General features: G+C 35.6%; 2 protein-coding genes across 2 annotated transcripts in view; one reads left to right on the top strand and one right to left on the bottom strand.

The window, feature by feature from the left end:
- Positions 1–14,043, bottom strand: part of LOC133639031 (transmembrane protein 120B-like) — a 44,405-nt gene that overhangs the window by 3,571 nt on the left and 26,791 nt on the right. The gene's annotated exons all lie outside the window — the stretch shown is intronic.
- LOC133639032 (rho-related GTP-binding protein RhoF-like) lies at positions 3,338–14,031 on the top strand. The gene is made up of 5 exons (XM_062032095.1): positions 3,338–4,960; positions 5,081–5,168; positions 8,520–8,629; positions 12,790–12,924; positions 13,076–14,031. The coding sequence occupies exons 1-5, from the start codon at positions 4,832–4,834 to the stop codon at positions 13,238–13,240; spliced, it is 627 nt and encodes a 208-aa protein (XP_061888079.1). The 5' UTR covers positions 3,338–4,831; the 3' UTR covers positions 13,241–14,031.

The following is a 14,043-nucleotide window of genomic DNA, read 5'->3' as shown; positions in this document are numbered from 1 at the left end:
GTTAATCAGTGTCAAATGTCACTTTTACCTAACAGCCTACTTGGTGTAATTAGAATACATTTATTTTGGCACCTACCTTCATATTAGTTTACTTGTTAGTACCTCAGTGTTAACGCAATTATTTCACTAAATCCTGTAAGCACCCCAAATAAATATGTATATAACTTAACTATTATCTAAGACGACTGTTGCATTTATAACTAATTGATTTAAATTGTGTTACAACATGAGAACAGAAAGTAAACACGTCATGCTATGAATTGGAAAAAGGGTAGGATTAAATAAGCGTTGATTCTTCCTACTCCTTTTCGAACATGTAAAGAGAAATGAATACATGTGATTTAACTGTATGCATGTTTGAAATAAACATTCAATAAAGCATAAATAAGCAAAAGGAATGACTGGTTTTGTGTGTTTCTCTTAAAGAGACAGCTTGCCAAAAATAATTTAAGCACAACTACCAAAAAAAAAATACCTTCCCTCTTTTGTTTGTATGTGTGGAAAGTGTTAATCAGTGTCAAATGTCCCTTTTACCTAACAGCCTACTTGGTGTAATTAGAATACATTTATTTTGGCACCTACCTTCATATTAGTTTACTTGTTAGTACCTCACTGTTAATGCCATTATTTGACTAAATCATGTTAAACCCCAAATAAATATATATTATAACTTAACTATTTAAGATAACTGTTGCATTTTTAACTCCTTGATTTAAATTGTGTTACAAAATGAGAACAGAAAGTAAACACATGTCTTGGTACTTGCTATGAATTGGAAAAAAGGTAGGATTAAATAAGCGTTGATTCTTCCTACTCCTTTTCGAACATGTAAGGAGAAATGAATACATGAGATTTAACTGTATGCATGTTTGAAATAAACATTCAATAAAGCATAAATAAGCAAAAGGAATGACTGGTTTTGTGTGTTTCTCTTAAAGAGACAGCTTGCCAAAAATAATTTAAGCACAACTACCAAAAAAAAATACCTTCCCACTTTTTTTTTATGTGTGGAAAGTGTTAATCAGTGTCAAATGTCCCTTTTACCTAACAGCCTATTTGGTGTAATTACAGTACATTTATTTTGGCACCTACCTTCATATTAGTTTACTTGTTAGTACCTCAGTGTTAACGCAATTATTTCACTAAATCCTGTAAGCACCCCAAATAAATATGTATATAACTTAACTATTATCTAAGATAACTGTTGCATTTATAACTCATTGATTTAAATTGTGTTACAACATGAGAACAGAAAGTAAACACGTCATGCTATGAATTGGAAAAAAGGTAGGATTAAATAAGCTTTGATTCTTCCTACTCCTTTTTGAACATGTAAAGAGAAATAAATACATGTGATTTAACTGTATGCATGTTTGAAATAAACATTCAATAAAGCATAAATGTGCAAAAGGAATTACCGGTTTTGTGTGTTTCTCTTAAAGAGACAGCTTGCCAAAAATAATTTAAGCACAACTACCAAAAAAAAAATACCTTCCCTCTTTTGTTTGTATGTGTGGAAAGTGTTAATCAGTGTCAAATGTCACTTTTACCTAACAGCCTATTTGGTGTAATTAGAATACATTCATTTTGGCACCTACCTTCATATTAGTTTACTTGTTAGTACCTCAGTGTTAACGCAATTATTTCACTAAATCCTGTAAGCACCCCAAATAAATATGTATATAACTTAACTATTATCTAAGATAACTGTTGCATTTATAACTCATTGATTTAAATTGTGTTACAACATGAGAACAGAAAGTAAACACGTCATGCTATGAATTGGAAAAAGGGTAGGATTAAATATGCGTTGATTCTTCCTACTCCTTTTCGAACATGTAAAGAGAAATGAATACATGTGATTTAACTGTATGCATGTTTGAAATAAACATTCAATAAAGCATAAATAAGCAAAAGGAATGACTGGTTTTGTGTGTTTCTCTTAAAGAGACAGCTTGCCAAAAATAATTTAAGCACAACTACCAAAAAAAAAATACCTTCCCTCTTTTGTTTGTATGTGTGGAAAGTGTTAATCAGTGTCAAATGTCCCTTTTACCTAACAGCCTACTTGGTGTAATTAGAATACATTTATTTTGGCACCTACCTTCATATTAGTTTACTTGTTAGTACCTCACTGTTAATGCCATTATTTGACTAAATCATGTTAAACCCCAAATAAATATATATTATAACTTAACTATTTAAGATAACTGTTGCATTTTTAACTCCTTGATTTAAATTGTGTTACAAAATGAGAACAGAAAGTAAACACATGTCTTGGTACTTGCTATGAATTGGAAAAAAGGTAGGATTAAATAAGCGTTGATTCTTCCTACTCCTTTTCGAACATGTAAGGAGAAATGAATACATGAGATTTAACTGTATGCATGTTTGAAATAAACATTCAATAAAGCATAAATAAGCAAAAGGAATGACTGGTTTTGTGTGTTTCTCTTAAAGAGACAGCTTGCCAAAAATAATTTAAGCACAACTACCAAAAAAAAATACCTTCCCACTTTTTTTTTATGTGTGGAAAGTGTTAATCAGTGTCAAATGTCCCTTTTACCTAACAGCCTATTTGGTGTAATTACAGTACATTTATTTTGGCACCTACCTTCATATTAGTTTACTTGTTAGTACCTCAGTGTTAACGCAATTATTTCACTAAATCCTGTAAGCACCCCAAATAAATATGTATATAACTTAACTATTATCTAAGATAACTGTTGCATTTATAACTCATTGATTTAAATTGTGTTACAACATGAGAACAGAAAGTAAACACGTCATGCTATGAATTGGAAAAAAGGTAGGATTAAATAAGCTTTGATTCTTCCTACTCCTTTTTGAACATGTAAAGAGAAATAAATACATGTGATTTAACTGTATGCATGTTTGAAATAAACATTCAATAAAGCATAAATGTGCAAAAGGAATTACCGGTTTTGTGTGTTTCTCTTAAAGAGACAGCTTGCCAAAAATAATTTAAGCACAACTACCAAAAAAAAAATACCTTCCCTCTTTTGTTTGTATGTGTGGAAAGTGTTAATCAGTGTCAAATGTCACTTTTACCTAACAGCCTATTTGGTGTAATTAGAATACATTCATTTTGGCACCTACCTTCATATTAGTTTACTTGTTAGTACCTCAGTGTTAACGCAATTATTTCACTAAATCCTGTAAGCACCCCAAATAAATATGTATATAACTTAACTATTATCTAAGATAACTGTTGCATTTATAACTCATTGATTTAAATTGTGTTACAACATGAGAACAGAAAGTAAACACGTCATGCTATGAATTGGAAAAAGGGTAGGATTAAATATGCGTTGATTCTTCCTACTCCTTTTCGAACATGTAAAGAGAAATGAATACATGTGATTTAACTGTATGCATGTTTGAAATAAACATTCAATAAAGCATAAATAAGCAAAAGGAATGACTGGTTTTGTGTGTTTCTCTTAAAGAGACAGCTTGCCAAAAATAATTTAAGCACAACTACCAAAAAAAAAATACCTTCCCTCTTTTGTTTGTATGTGTGGAAAGTGTTAATCAGTGTCAAATGTCCCTTTTACCTAACAGCCTATTTGGTGTAATTAGAATACATTTATTTTGGCACCTACCTTCATATTAGTTTACTTGTTAGTACCTCAGTGTCAACGCAATTATTTCACTAAATCCTGTAAGCACCCCAAATAAATATGTATATAACTTAACTATTATCTAAGATAACTGTTGCATTTATAACTCATTGATTCAAATTGTGTTACAACATGAGAACAGAAAGTAAACACGTCATGCTATGAATTGGAAAAAGGGTAGGATTAAATATGCGTTGATTCTTCCTACTCCTTTTCGAACATGTAAAGAGAAATGAATACATGTGATTTAACTGTATGCATGTTTGAAATAAACATTCAATAAAGCATAAATAAGCAAAAGGAATGACTGGTTTTTGTGTTTTTCTTTAAAGAGGCAGCTTGCGCTAAAAAGACAACTAAAACAAACAAAAAAACTTCATACTTTTGTTTGTATACTATCATGATCACAATGTCCAGATGAAGACACTTTTGTCTTATTTGTGTTGGAGATACCAGTGAGGGGTTTAAGCACATCGCTAATCATAGCAGGTTTGCATACAGTACTCTGCTTTTACCATAATCATAGCTACAATTGAGTCAATTTTGTCATCCACTTTAGTTTGTACTAAAAACTCAAATCAAATGTATTTTGAATATGTATGTAATGACATGTTAAATATAGTTTCAGTGTTCCTTTTTGTCAGAATGGTTTTAATTATATGTGGTACTAATATAAGATATGTTGAATGACTCACTTAACAATGCACAAGCCTTTATGGCACTTACACGTCCTCTAAATTGTTGGGTTTTTTACCAGTGAAACTTGAGCTTGCATTGCTATTATTACAGTGTTTCCCGAATGAATGGTTGCAGGTTTATTTTATATTGTTGCAAATTTGGGGAAACGTCTAAGAGCTGGCATTCTGCCTTTAACGTGCGATTTCTAGCACAAACAAACGGAGGCAGTACTGCACATTGAAGTTGCCACCCATTCAATGACACGCAAAATAAAGGAAGTGGGTGCAGCAGGGAGTGCTATTCATATCCAGACATGCTAAACACAAGCATAGAGCAAAGAAGAGATGTGACAGCGTCCCGCTTTCAGTGTGACAGGAACAGGAAGTGGTAAACACACTGAGAGAATGCTAAAAAGATGAGGCTTCATCATCACCGAGCTCCCAAACTGATCAGACTTCCTATACCATTGAACTGTGGATGGAGTGACGTTTAAGTTGTTTGGAAGCAAGATGACACAGAAAGACGCCGGTAGTGGCACTACCCAGGATGGAGACAAACTGAAAATTGTCATTGTGGGCGATGGAGGCTGTGGGAAAACATCGCTCTTGATGGTGTACGCTAAAGATTATTTCCCAGAGGTAAGGTGAAGATCACTTCTAACAATGTCACCTAATCATTTTGGCTGAAGTCTGGTTATTCAGCGCAAAATAACCCGTCTGATTGATAACATCTCTCTGTCCTTTTGTGTCTTAACACAGAAATACGCCCCGACTGTGTTTGAAAAATACTCCACCTCTGTGGTTCTTGGAGGGAAAGAAGTAAAGGTCAACCTGTATGACACAGCAGGTAAAGCCCATGTTGGACATTTTGTGTATTAAATACCAAAATTAAGCAGTCAAGCATCTGTGCGAATCAGAGAAGTGGTGAACGTCATCGAAAACGTTGCATATAATGATCAATTCCATTTATTTTAAAGTCGGATTACAATTTGTGACTAATACACTGCAAAAACTGCAATCTAAGTAAGATTAAATATCTCAAATAAGGGTGATATTTGCTTATTTTCTGTCTGATAAGATAATTCTTCTCACTAAGCAGATTTTATATTAAGAGTGTTTTACTGGTTTTAAGGGTTTTGGTCCTAAATGATCTCAGTAAGATATTACAGCTTGTAGCTGAGATTTTATGACCTACACTACCGTTCAAAAGTTTGGGGTCACCCAAACAATTTTGTGGAATAGCCTTCATTTCTAAGAACAAGAATAGACTGTCGAGTTTCAGATGAAAGTTCTCTTTTTCTGGCCATTTTGAGCGTTTTTAATTGACCCCACAAATGTGATGCTCCAGAAACTCAATCTGCTCAAAGGAAGGTCAGTTTTGTAGCTTCCGTAACGAGCTAAACTGTTTTCAGATGTGTGAACATGATTGCACAAGGGTTTTCTAATCATCAATTAGCCTTCTGAGCCAATGAGCAAACACATTGTACCATTAGAACACTGGAGTGATAGTTGCTGGAAATGGGCCTCTATACGCCTATGTAGATATTGCACCAAAAACCAGACATTTGCAGCTAGAATAGTCATTTACCACATTAGCAATGTATAGAGTGTATTTCTTTAAAGTTAAGACTAGTTTAAAGTTATCTTCATTGAAAAGTACAGTGCTTTTCCTTAAAAAATAAGGACATTTCAATGTGACCCCAAACTTTTGAACGGTAGTGTATATTGAGTAAAACATGCTTGAAACTAGAATATCAACTAATGCAAAGCTGTGTCATTAACACTCAGAAGTATAAAATATAATTTCTTACTAGCATTTACTTAATTTAAGAATATTTTTCAACATTTTGAGCAAAAAGGTCTCTTTTTTTTTCTACCAAGAAAAGTGCACTTTATACTTATTTTAAGGTATTTTTTGGGTTCATTGAGGTTAGCTAATTTTACTTGTTTTGGAAAGTCTTAACAAGCCGAATTTTCTTGTTCTATTGGCAGATAATTTTGCTTAGTTCAAATAAAATACCCCTCATTTTTATATATATTTTTCTTGTTTTTGAACACTGACTTTTTGCAGTGTACATATATCCATAGCTGTTGAAAAAAAAAAGTATATTCAGTGCTTGAAAATATCAGTTAATGTCCAGTTGTTACACAAATACTTTTTATTAGGGATGTCCGATAATGGCTTTTTGCCGATATTCCGATATTGTCCAACTCTTTAATTACCGATACCGATATCAACCGATATATGCAGTCGTGGAATTAACACATTATTATGCCTAATTTGGACAACCAGGTATGGTGAAGATAAGGTACTTTTTAAAAAAAATTGTAAAATAAGATAAATTAAAAACATTTTCTTGAATAAAAAAGAAAGTACAACAATATAAAAACAGTTACGTAGAAACTAGTAACGAATGAAAATTAGTAAAATTAACTGTTAAAGGTTAGTACTATTAGTGGAGAAGCAGCACGCACAATCATGTGTGCTTACGGACTGTATCCCTTGCAGACTGTATTGATATATATTGATATATAATGTAGGAAGCAGAATATTAATAACAGAAAGAAACAACCCCTTTGTGTGAATGAGTATAAATGGGGGAAGGAGGTTTTTTGGGTTGGTGCACTAATTGTAAGTGTATCTTGTGTTTTTTATGTTGATTTAATTTTAAAAAAAAAAAACAATACCGATAATAAAAAAAACGATACCGATAATTTCCGATATTACATTTTAACGCATATATCGGCCGATATTTGGAGCGTTAAAGTTGACATAAATTGGTACAAATACACCAGTAGCACATACTGAGATAAACTGAAACCTCTGAATTCAATTGGGCAAAAATCGTCAGGAAAAACACCAACAAAGTGTCACCAAACAGAGGAACCACTGTCGTGAATGACGTAAGAAAAGCTCATTTTCTCACGCCCGACATGACAAATTACATTTGGAAAGTTGTCATTTTTACTGCAATTTACAACTGGCACGAAAGCCGCCGACCCGAGCCAAATTGGCTGATTTTGAACGTTAAACTCACTTTTAGCGTGTGCCGAATTAGATAGATAGATAGATAGTACTTTATTGATTCCTTCAGGAAAATTTAAATTATGCTGTCATACCGTTTTTTTCACACTGCAAAAAGTCAGTGTTTAAAAACAAGAAAAAACAAAACAAAAATTATGGGTATTTTACTTGAACTAAGCAAAATTATCTGCCAATAGAACAAGAAAATTTGGCTTGTCAAGACTTTCCAAAACAAGTCAAATTAGCTAACCTCAATGAACCCAAAAATACCTTAAAATAAGTATATTCTCACTAATAACAACTGTACTACTACATGAGTACGTATTTTCTATTGTTTCATTGAAAATAAAACCGCAAAGTCCATTTGGCTGTCATCTGTTTTAATTATGAGACACAATTGTGTCAAAATCATGATTTTTTTTTCATGCTTGAAATAAGAAATGATTACTTTAAAAAAGTAGTTTTATACTTGTGAGTGTTGATGACACAGCTTTGCAACACTTGATATTCTAGTTTCAAGCATGTTTTACTCAATATAGGTCATAAAATCTCAGCAACAAGCTGTCATATCTTACTGAGATCATTTAGGACCAAAACACTTAAAACAAGTAAAACACTCTAACATAAAATCTGCTTAGTTAGAAGAATGATCTTATCAGACAGAAAATAAGCAAATATCACCCTTATTTGAGATATTTCACCTTACTTAGGTTTCAGTTTTTGCAGTGCACACTTTCAGTGAAACCTGAATGAGTACATTGTGGGTTTTTTTTCCCACGGGATGTTCCATACCTGCACATACCTGAAGGACTACCTGTCCTTTGTGGAACTCCTGTTTTCTATGGTGCACTTTATAGGGATGTTATGTCACATGTTTGCAAGTGGGCATCATTATTTATGTGAAAATAACTGTCTTTGTAATGATGCACATTTTGATGCGCGACAAATGGAATTTCCGTCACCAGAAGTTGGTGGCTTGTCTGTTTAGGTATACATTGCAGCCATGTCTTGCATCAACTTAAAAAAGGAAGTTAGGACCCAGGATGTGGTTTGCTTGCTTTGTAACACAATGCAACACAATATATCTCCATGAATCACCTCTATCAGGGCTAACACCCACTGTTGTTTACAATCCTTGCATACTTCTAATCAACTCTCCTGTTTGTCTTACAGGACAGGCGGACTACGACAGGCTGCGGCCGCTCTCCTACCAGGAAGCTCATTTGATTTTAGTCTGCTTTGATGTGACCAACCCGACCAGTTTTGACAATGTCACCATAAAGGTACAAAAAAGATCACAAACTTAAGAATGCCAATACAATTTTTTTTTTTTTTAAACTGGAATTTCCGGCTTTCGTCTTGCCTTCTCTCATTTATGATTAACTAATGGATCTTTGCTTTTTGTGTGGACTCTGACCTCGTGCAGAGAACACGAGAGAACAATATTGGTCAGTTACTTGCTCTCAGGCCTTCTTGTTGAAACGCAATACGAGAGATTTTGTTACACACTGTATATTCCTGTCCCAATTACAGTACTGGTACTATTTAAGTTCACATGTCTAATTAAAGTACATGCCATATACTAAAGCTATTCTACAAACCCCGTTTCCATATGAGTTGGGATATTGTGTTAGATGTAAATATAAACGGAATACAATGATTTGCAAATCCTTTTCAAGCCATATTCAGTAGAATGCACTACAAAGACAACATATTTGATGTTCAAACTCATAAACTTTTTTTTTTTTTTTGCAAATAATAATTAACTTAGAATTTCATGGCTGCAACACGTGCCAAAGTAGTTGGGAAAGGGCATGTTCACCACTGTGTTACATGGCCTTTCCTTTTAACAACACTCAGTAAACGTTTGGGAACTGAGGAGACACATTTTTGAAGCTTCTCAGGTAGAATTCTTTCCCATTCTTGCTTGATGTACAGCTTAAGTTGTTCAACAGTCCGGGGGTCTCCCTTGTGGTATTTTAGGCTTCATAATGCGCCACACATTTTCAACGGGAGACAGGTCTGGACTACAGGCAGGCCGGTCTAGTACCCGCACTCTTTTACTATGAAGCCACGTTGCTGTAACACGTGGCTTGGCATTGTCTTGCTGAAATAAGCAGGGGCGTCCATGGTAACATTGCTTGGATGGCAACATATGTTGCTCCAAAACCTGTATGTACCGTTCAGCATTAATGGTGCCTTCACAGATGTGTAAGTTACCCATGCCTTGGGCACTAATACACCCCCATACCATCACACATGCTGGCTTTTACACTTTGCGCCTATAACAATCCGGATGGTTCTTTTCCTCTTTGGTCCGGAGGACACGACGTCTACAGTTTCCAAAAACAATTTGAAATGTGGACTCGTCAGACCACAGAACACTTTTCCACTTTGTATCAGTCCATCTTAGATGAGCTCAGGCCCAGCAAAGCCGACGGCGTTTCTGGGTGTTGTTGATAAACGGTTTTCGCCTTGCATAGGAGAGTTTTAACTTGCACTTACAGATGTAGTGACCTACTGTAGTTACTGACAGTGGGTTTCTGAAGTGTTCCTGAGCCCATGTGGTGATATCCTTTACACACTGATGTCGCTTGTTGATGCAGTACAGCCTGAGGGATGGAAGGTCACGGGCTTAGCTGCTTACGTGCAGTGATTTCTCCAGATTCTCTGAACCCTTTGATGATATTACGGAGCGTAGATGGTGAAATCCCTAAATTCCTTGCAATAGCTGGTTGAGAAAGGTTTTCTTAAACTGTTCAACAATTTGCTCACGCATTTGTTGCCAAAGTGGTGACCCTCGCCCCATCCTTGTTTGTGAATGACTGACTGAGCATTTCATGGAATGTACTTTTATATCCAATCATGGCACCCACCTGTTCCCAATTTGCCTGTTCACCTGTGGGATGTTCCAAATAAGTGTTTGATGAGCATTCCTCAACTTTATCAGTATTTATTGCCACCTTTCCCAACTTTTTTGTCACGTGTTGCTGCCATCAAATTCTAAAGTTGATGATTTGCAAAAAAAAAAAGTTCATCAGTTTGAACATCAAATATGTTGTCTTTGTAGCATATTCAATTGAATATGGGTTGAAAAGGATTTGCAAATCATTGTATTCCGTTTATATTTACATCTAACACAATTTCCCAACTCATATGGAAACGGGGTTTGTACATGAAAATAAAGAATGTGGGATTTACAATATTAACTATGAACGATAAAACACTGAATATTGACAACATATGAACGTCACGTCCCCTCTTGATCGATATATTTTACAATCAAGCGAAATGCAACAAAACAGCGAAATATGAACGTGAAGGGTAAAAAAAACCCACCTACAATCTGATATATCTGATATATCACTAAGCTTTAAAACTTTGTTGTGAAAATCTCCTTCCGCGTCTGTCCCTGACACCCGCATTTTAGGCTGACACTCTGGAAACACTCTGTGGAAACGCTCCTCCACCCACACTGCTTGGTGCCTGCTGTGACTTAGATTACCATAGTAACTAATTACATGACCATAGTAACTAGAATATCATGCAAAAGCGCAGATTCCAACCATTGAAATACTTTGTATAGTTGAAGACTTACGGTCATTAGAAAACATCACTGCACATCATAATGGCAGCTACACTTTCCATCTTAAAGATCTAAAAAAAAAAATGATTTGGGAATGTCCGGAGGGCCAGATTGAAAAGCTTTAAAGGGCCGTATAATAATAATAATAATAATAATAATAATACCTGGGATTTATATAGCGCTTTTCTAAGTACCCAAAGTCACTTTACATGTTAAAAACCCATCATTCATTCACACCTGGTGGTGGTAAGCTACTTTCGTAGCCACAGCTGCCCTGGGGTAGACTGACCCATGACGTATGTGGCCCCCGGGCCTTAATCTGCTCAGGTCTGCTCTGGAACCTTTTGATAGTGAAAAAATAAAATCACATAAACCAAGTAAATAACAATACATTCAAAATGATCAGCAACATTGACTCAGGAGCACAATATATTTTAAAAAACACTTTAACCTACAAAACAAAAATAAATAAAACACTTAATTTTTTTTCCGAAATTAGGTTGTCACGATTAACTGCTGCAATGAGCAAATTCTGCAGTCCACAGCTTTCGGAAGCATATTCCCCGGGGTCTGGCATCGCCTCATTCCTCGGGGAACGGGGGCTCACCCCACTATTTGAGAAGGACTGCATTAGTGTGACAAGTAGTCCGTAAAAGTGCATTTTATGATGGTGACAGCTTGACCCTGGAACAGATTCAATTCTATTTCCATTATTTAATTCCAATAGGGAAACTCTGACTTTGCTCGTTCATTTTTGATTCAACTGCACAACAAAACAAATGTATTTAAATGTATTTGTAAAGTTGAAAAGCCAGCATCTGTAATGGTATGGGGAGGGGGTGGGGGGTATTAGTACCCAAGGCATGGGTAACGTACACATCTGTGAAGGCACCATTAATGCTGAAAGGTTTTGGAGCAACATACACTACCGTTCAAAAGTTTGGGGTCACCCAAACAATTTTGTGGAATAGCCTTCATTTCTAAGAACAAGAATAGACTGTCGAGTTTCAGATGAAAGTTCTCTTTTTCTGGCCATTTTGAGCGTTTAATTGACCCCACAAATGTGATGCTCCAAAAACTCAATCTGCTCAAAGGAAGGTCCGTTTTGTAGCTTCTGTAACGAGCTAAACTGTTTTCAGATGTGTGAACATGATTGCACAAGGGTTTTGTAAACATCAATTAGCCTTCTGAGCCAATGAGCAAACACATTGTACAATTAGAACACTGGAGTGATAGTCATTTACCACATTAGCAATGTATAGAGTGTATTTCTTTCAAGTTAAGACTAGTTTAAAGTTATCTTCATTGAAAAGTACAGTGCTTTTCCTTCAAAAATAAGGACATTTCAATGTGACCCCAAACTTTTGAACGGTAGTGTACGTTGCAACGTTATCATGGACGCCCCTGCTTATTTCAGCAAGACAATGCCAAGCCACGTGTTACAACAGCGTGGCTTCATAGTAAAAGAGTGCGGGTACTAGACTGGCCTGCCTGTAGTCCAGACCTGTCTCCCATTGAAAATGTGTGGCGCATTATGAAGCCTAAAATACCACAATGGAGACCCCCGGACTGTTGAACAACTTAAGCTGTACATCAAGCAAGAATGGGAAAGAATTCCACCTGAAAAGCTTCAAAAATTGGTCTCCTCAGTTCCCAATTGATTACTGAGTGTTGTTAAAAGGAAAGGCCATGTAACACAGTGGTAAAAATGCCCCTTTGACAACTTTTTTTGCCATGTGTTGCTGCCATTAAATTCTAAGTTACTGATTATTTGCACAAAAAAAAAGAAGTTTCTCAGTTCAAACATTAAATATCTTTGCAGTCTTTTATTGAAATGCTCAATTTTTTTTAACCCAGTGGATCCCAGAGGTGAAGCACTTCTGTCCCAACATTCCAGTCATCCTTATCGGCTGCAAGACTGACCTCAGGAAGGATAAAGAGTGCATCAGAAGGCTCAAAGCCATTAATCAAGCTCCTATCACTTACACACAGGTAAGACGTCCTTCCCTTGTTCTTAAACAAGTACACGAGGAGGAGGAGGAGGAGGAGGAAGAAGCAGGCTAGCGTCAAAGCCGCTTTCACTCCATCAGGCTTATCTCCACCCCTCCTTGCTTAATCTTATCACGTTTCTTTTGGGTCGCAGGGCCTGGCCACCCAACAGGGGATGAACGCCGAGCTCTACCTGGAGTGCTCGGCTAAGTACCAGGAGAACGTGGAAGACGTCTTCAGGGAGGCCGCCAAAATGGCTCTGGCGTCCCGTCGCAAACACAGAAACTATAAAAGGAAGAGGAAATGTGCCATTTTATGACGATAAGAGAGGAGCTCCATGCCTGTCAGTCAAAGTGTTGACACGCCTCCTGTTGACTGGAGATACATCGAGGGTTTTCATATGCACTTTGGAGAAAGATGGAATGTATTTAGTAATTATTTCACTGTCATGTATTTTTTTTTTAAAAAAGTGTTTTTGTAGTCTTTTATAAAACAAACAATGCCAAATGTTGAGTATTTTGTATGATCAAGGGCAGTGAAGTGTATATACTTACAAGAAACCGAATAGCTTTGTCTTTGACCTTTTTTTTTACTTAAAGAAAGCAAATTAACATATTATATGAGAATGTTATGTTATGATTATCTTTAACCGAATCACAGCGGTGCTCAAATTAAAAAACAGCATTACCTCTCATGTGATATTGCTTAATTAACATTAATGATGTGCACTTTAACAACTAGGCTTACAACTATACCTAATATATTAAAGGGGTGGAAAAGTGACTATTACCTGCAGGGCAAACATTAGCTAACCAGAAGGCAATAACAATGTAAACAGAAAAACACCTGCTTAAAAGATCTAATACAAATGTCCCTGAGGAATGTAAAGTGGGAGTACTGTAATTACCTAACGTTACATTATTATTTTCCATAACAATTTAGCCCCCTCCACAATATTAACCCGACGTTAAAACAGAACTAGCTATTTATTGATTAGCAATTGCCAAATCATGTAACATTAGCTTAATGCTAAAAAGCCAGGTTACTATCACATTCTGTAACAGACAAATAATTTCATGTAGGCTAACGTTACCTACCTACTACCTCTGTCTTTTTCTCGTT

Source organism: Entelurus aequoreus, linkage group LG21 (genome assembly GCF_033978785.1).
Source record: "Entelurus aequoreus isolate RoL-2023_Sb linkage group LG21, RoL_Eaeq_v1.1, whole genome shotgun sequence".
NCBI lineage: Eukaryota > Metazoa > Chordata > Actinopteri > Syngnathiformes > Syngnathidae > Entelurus > Entelurus aequoreus.
The sequence above is the reverse complement of the archived record's forward strand: the minus strand, read 5'-3'. Positions and strand labels throughout refer to the sequence as shown.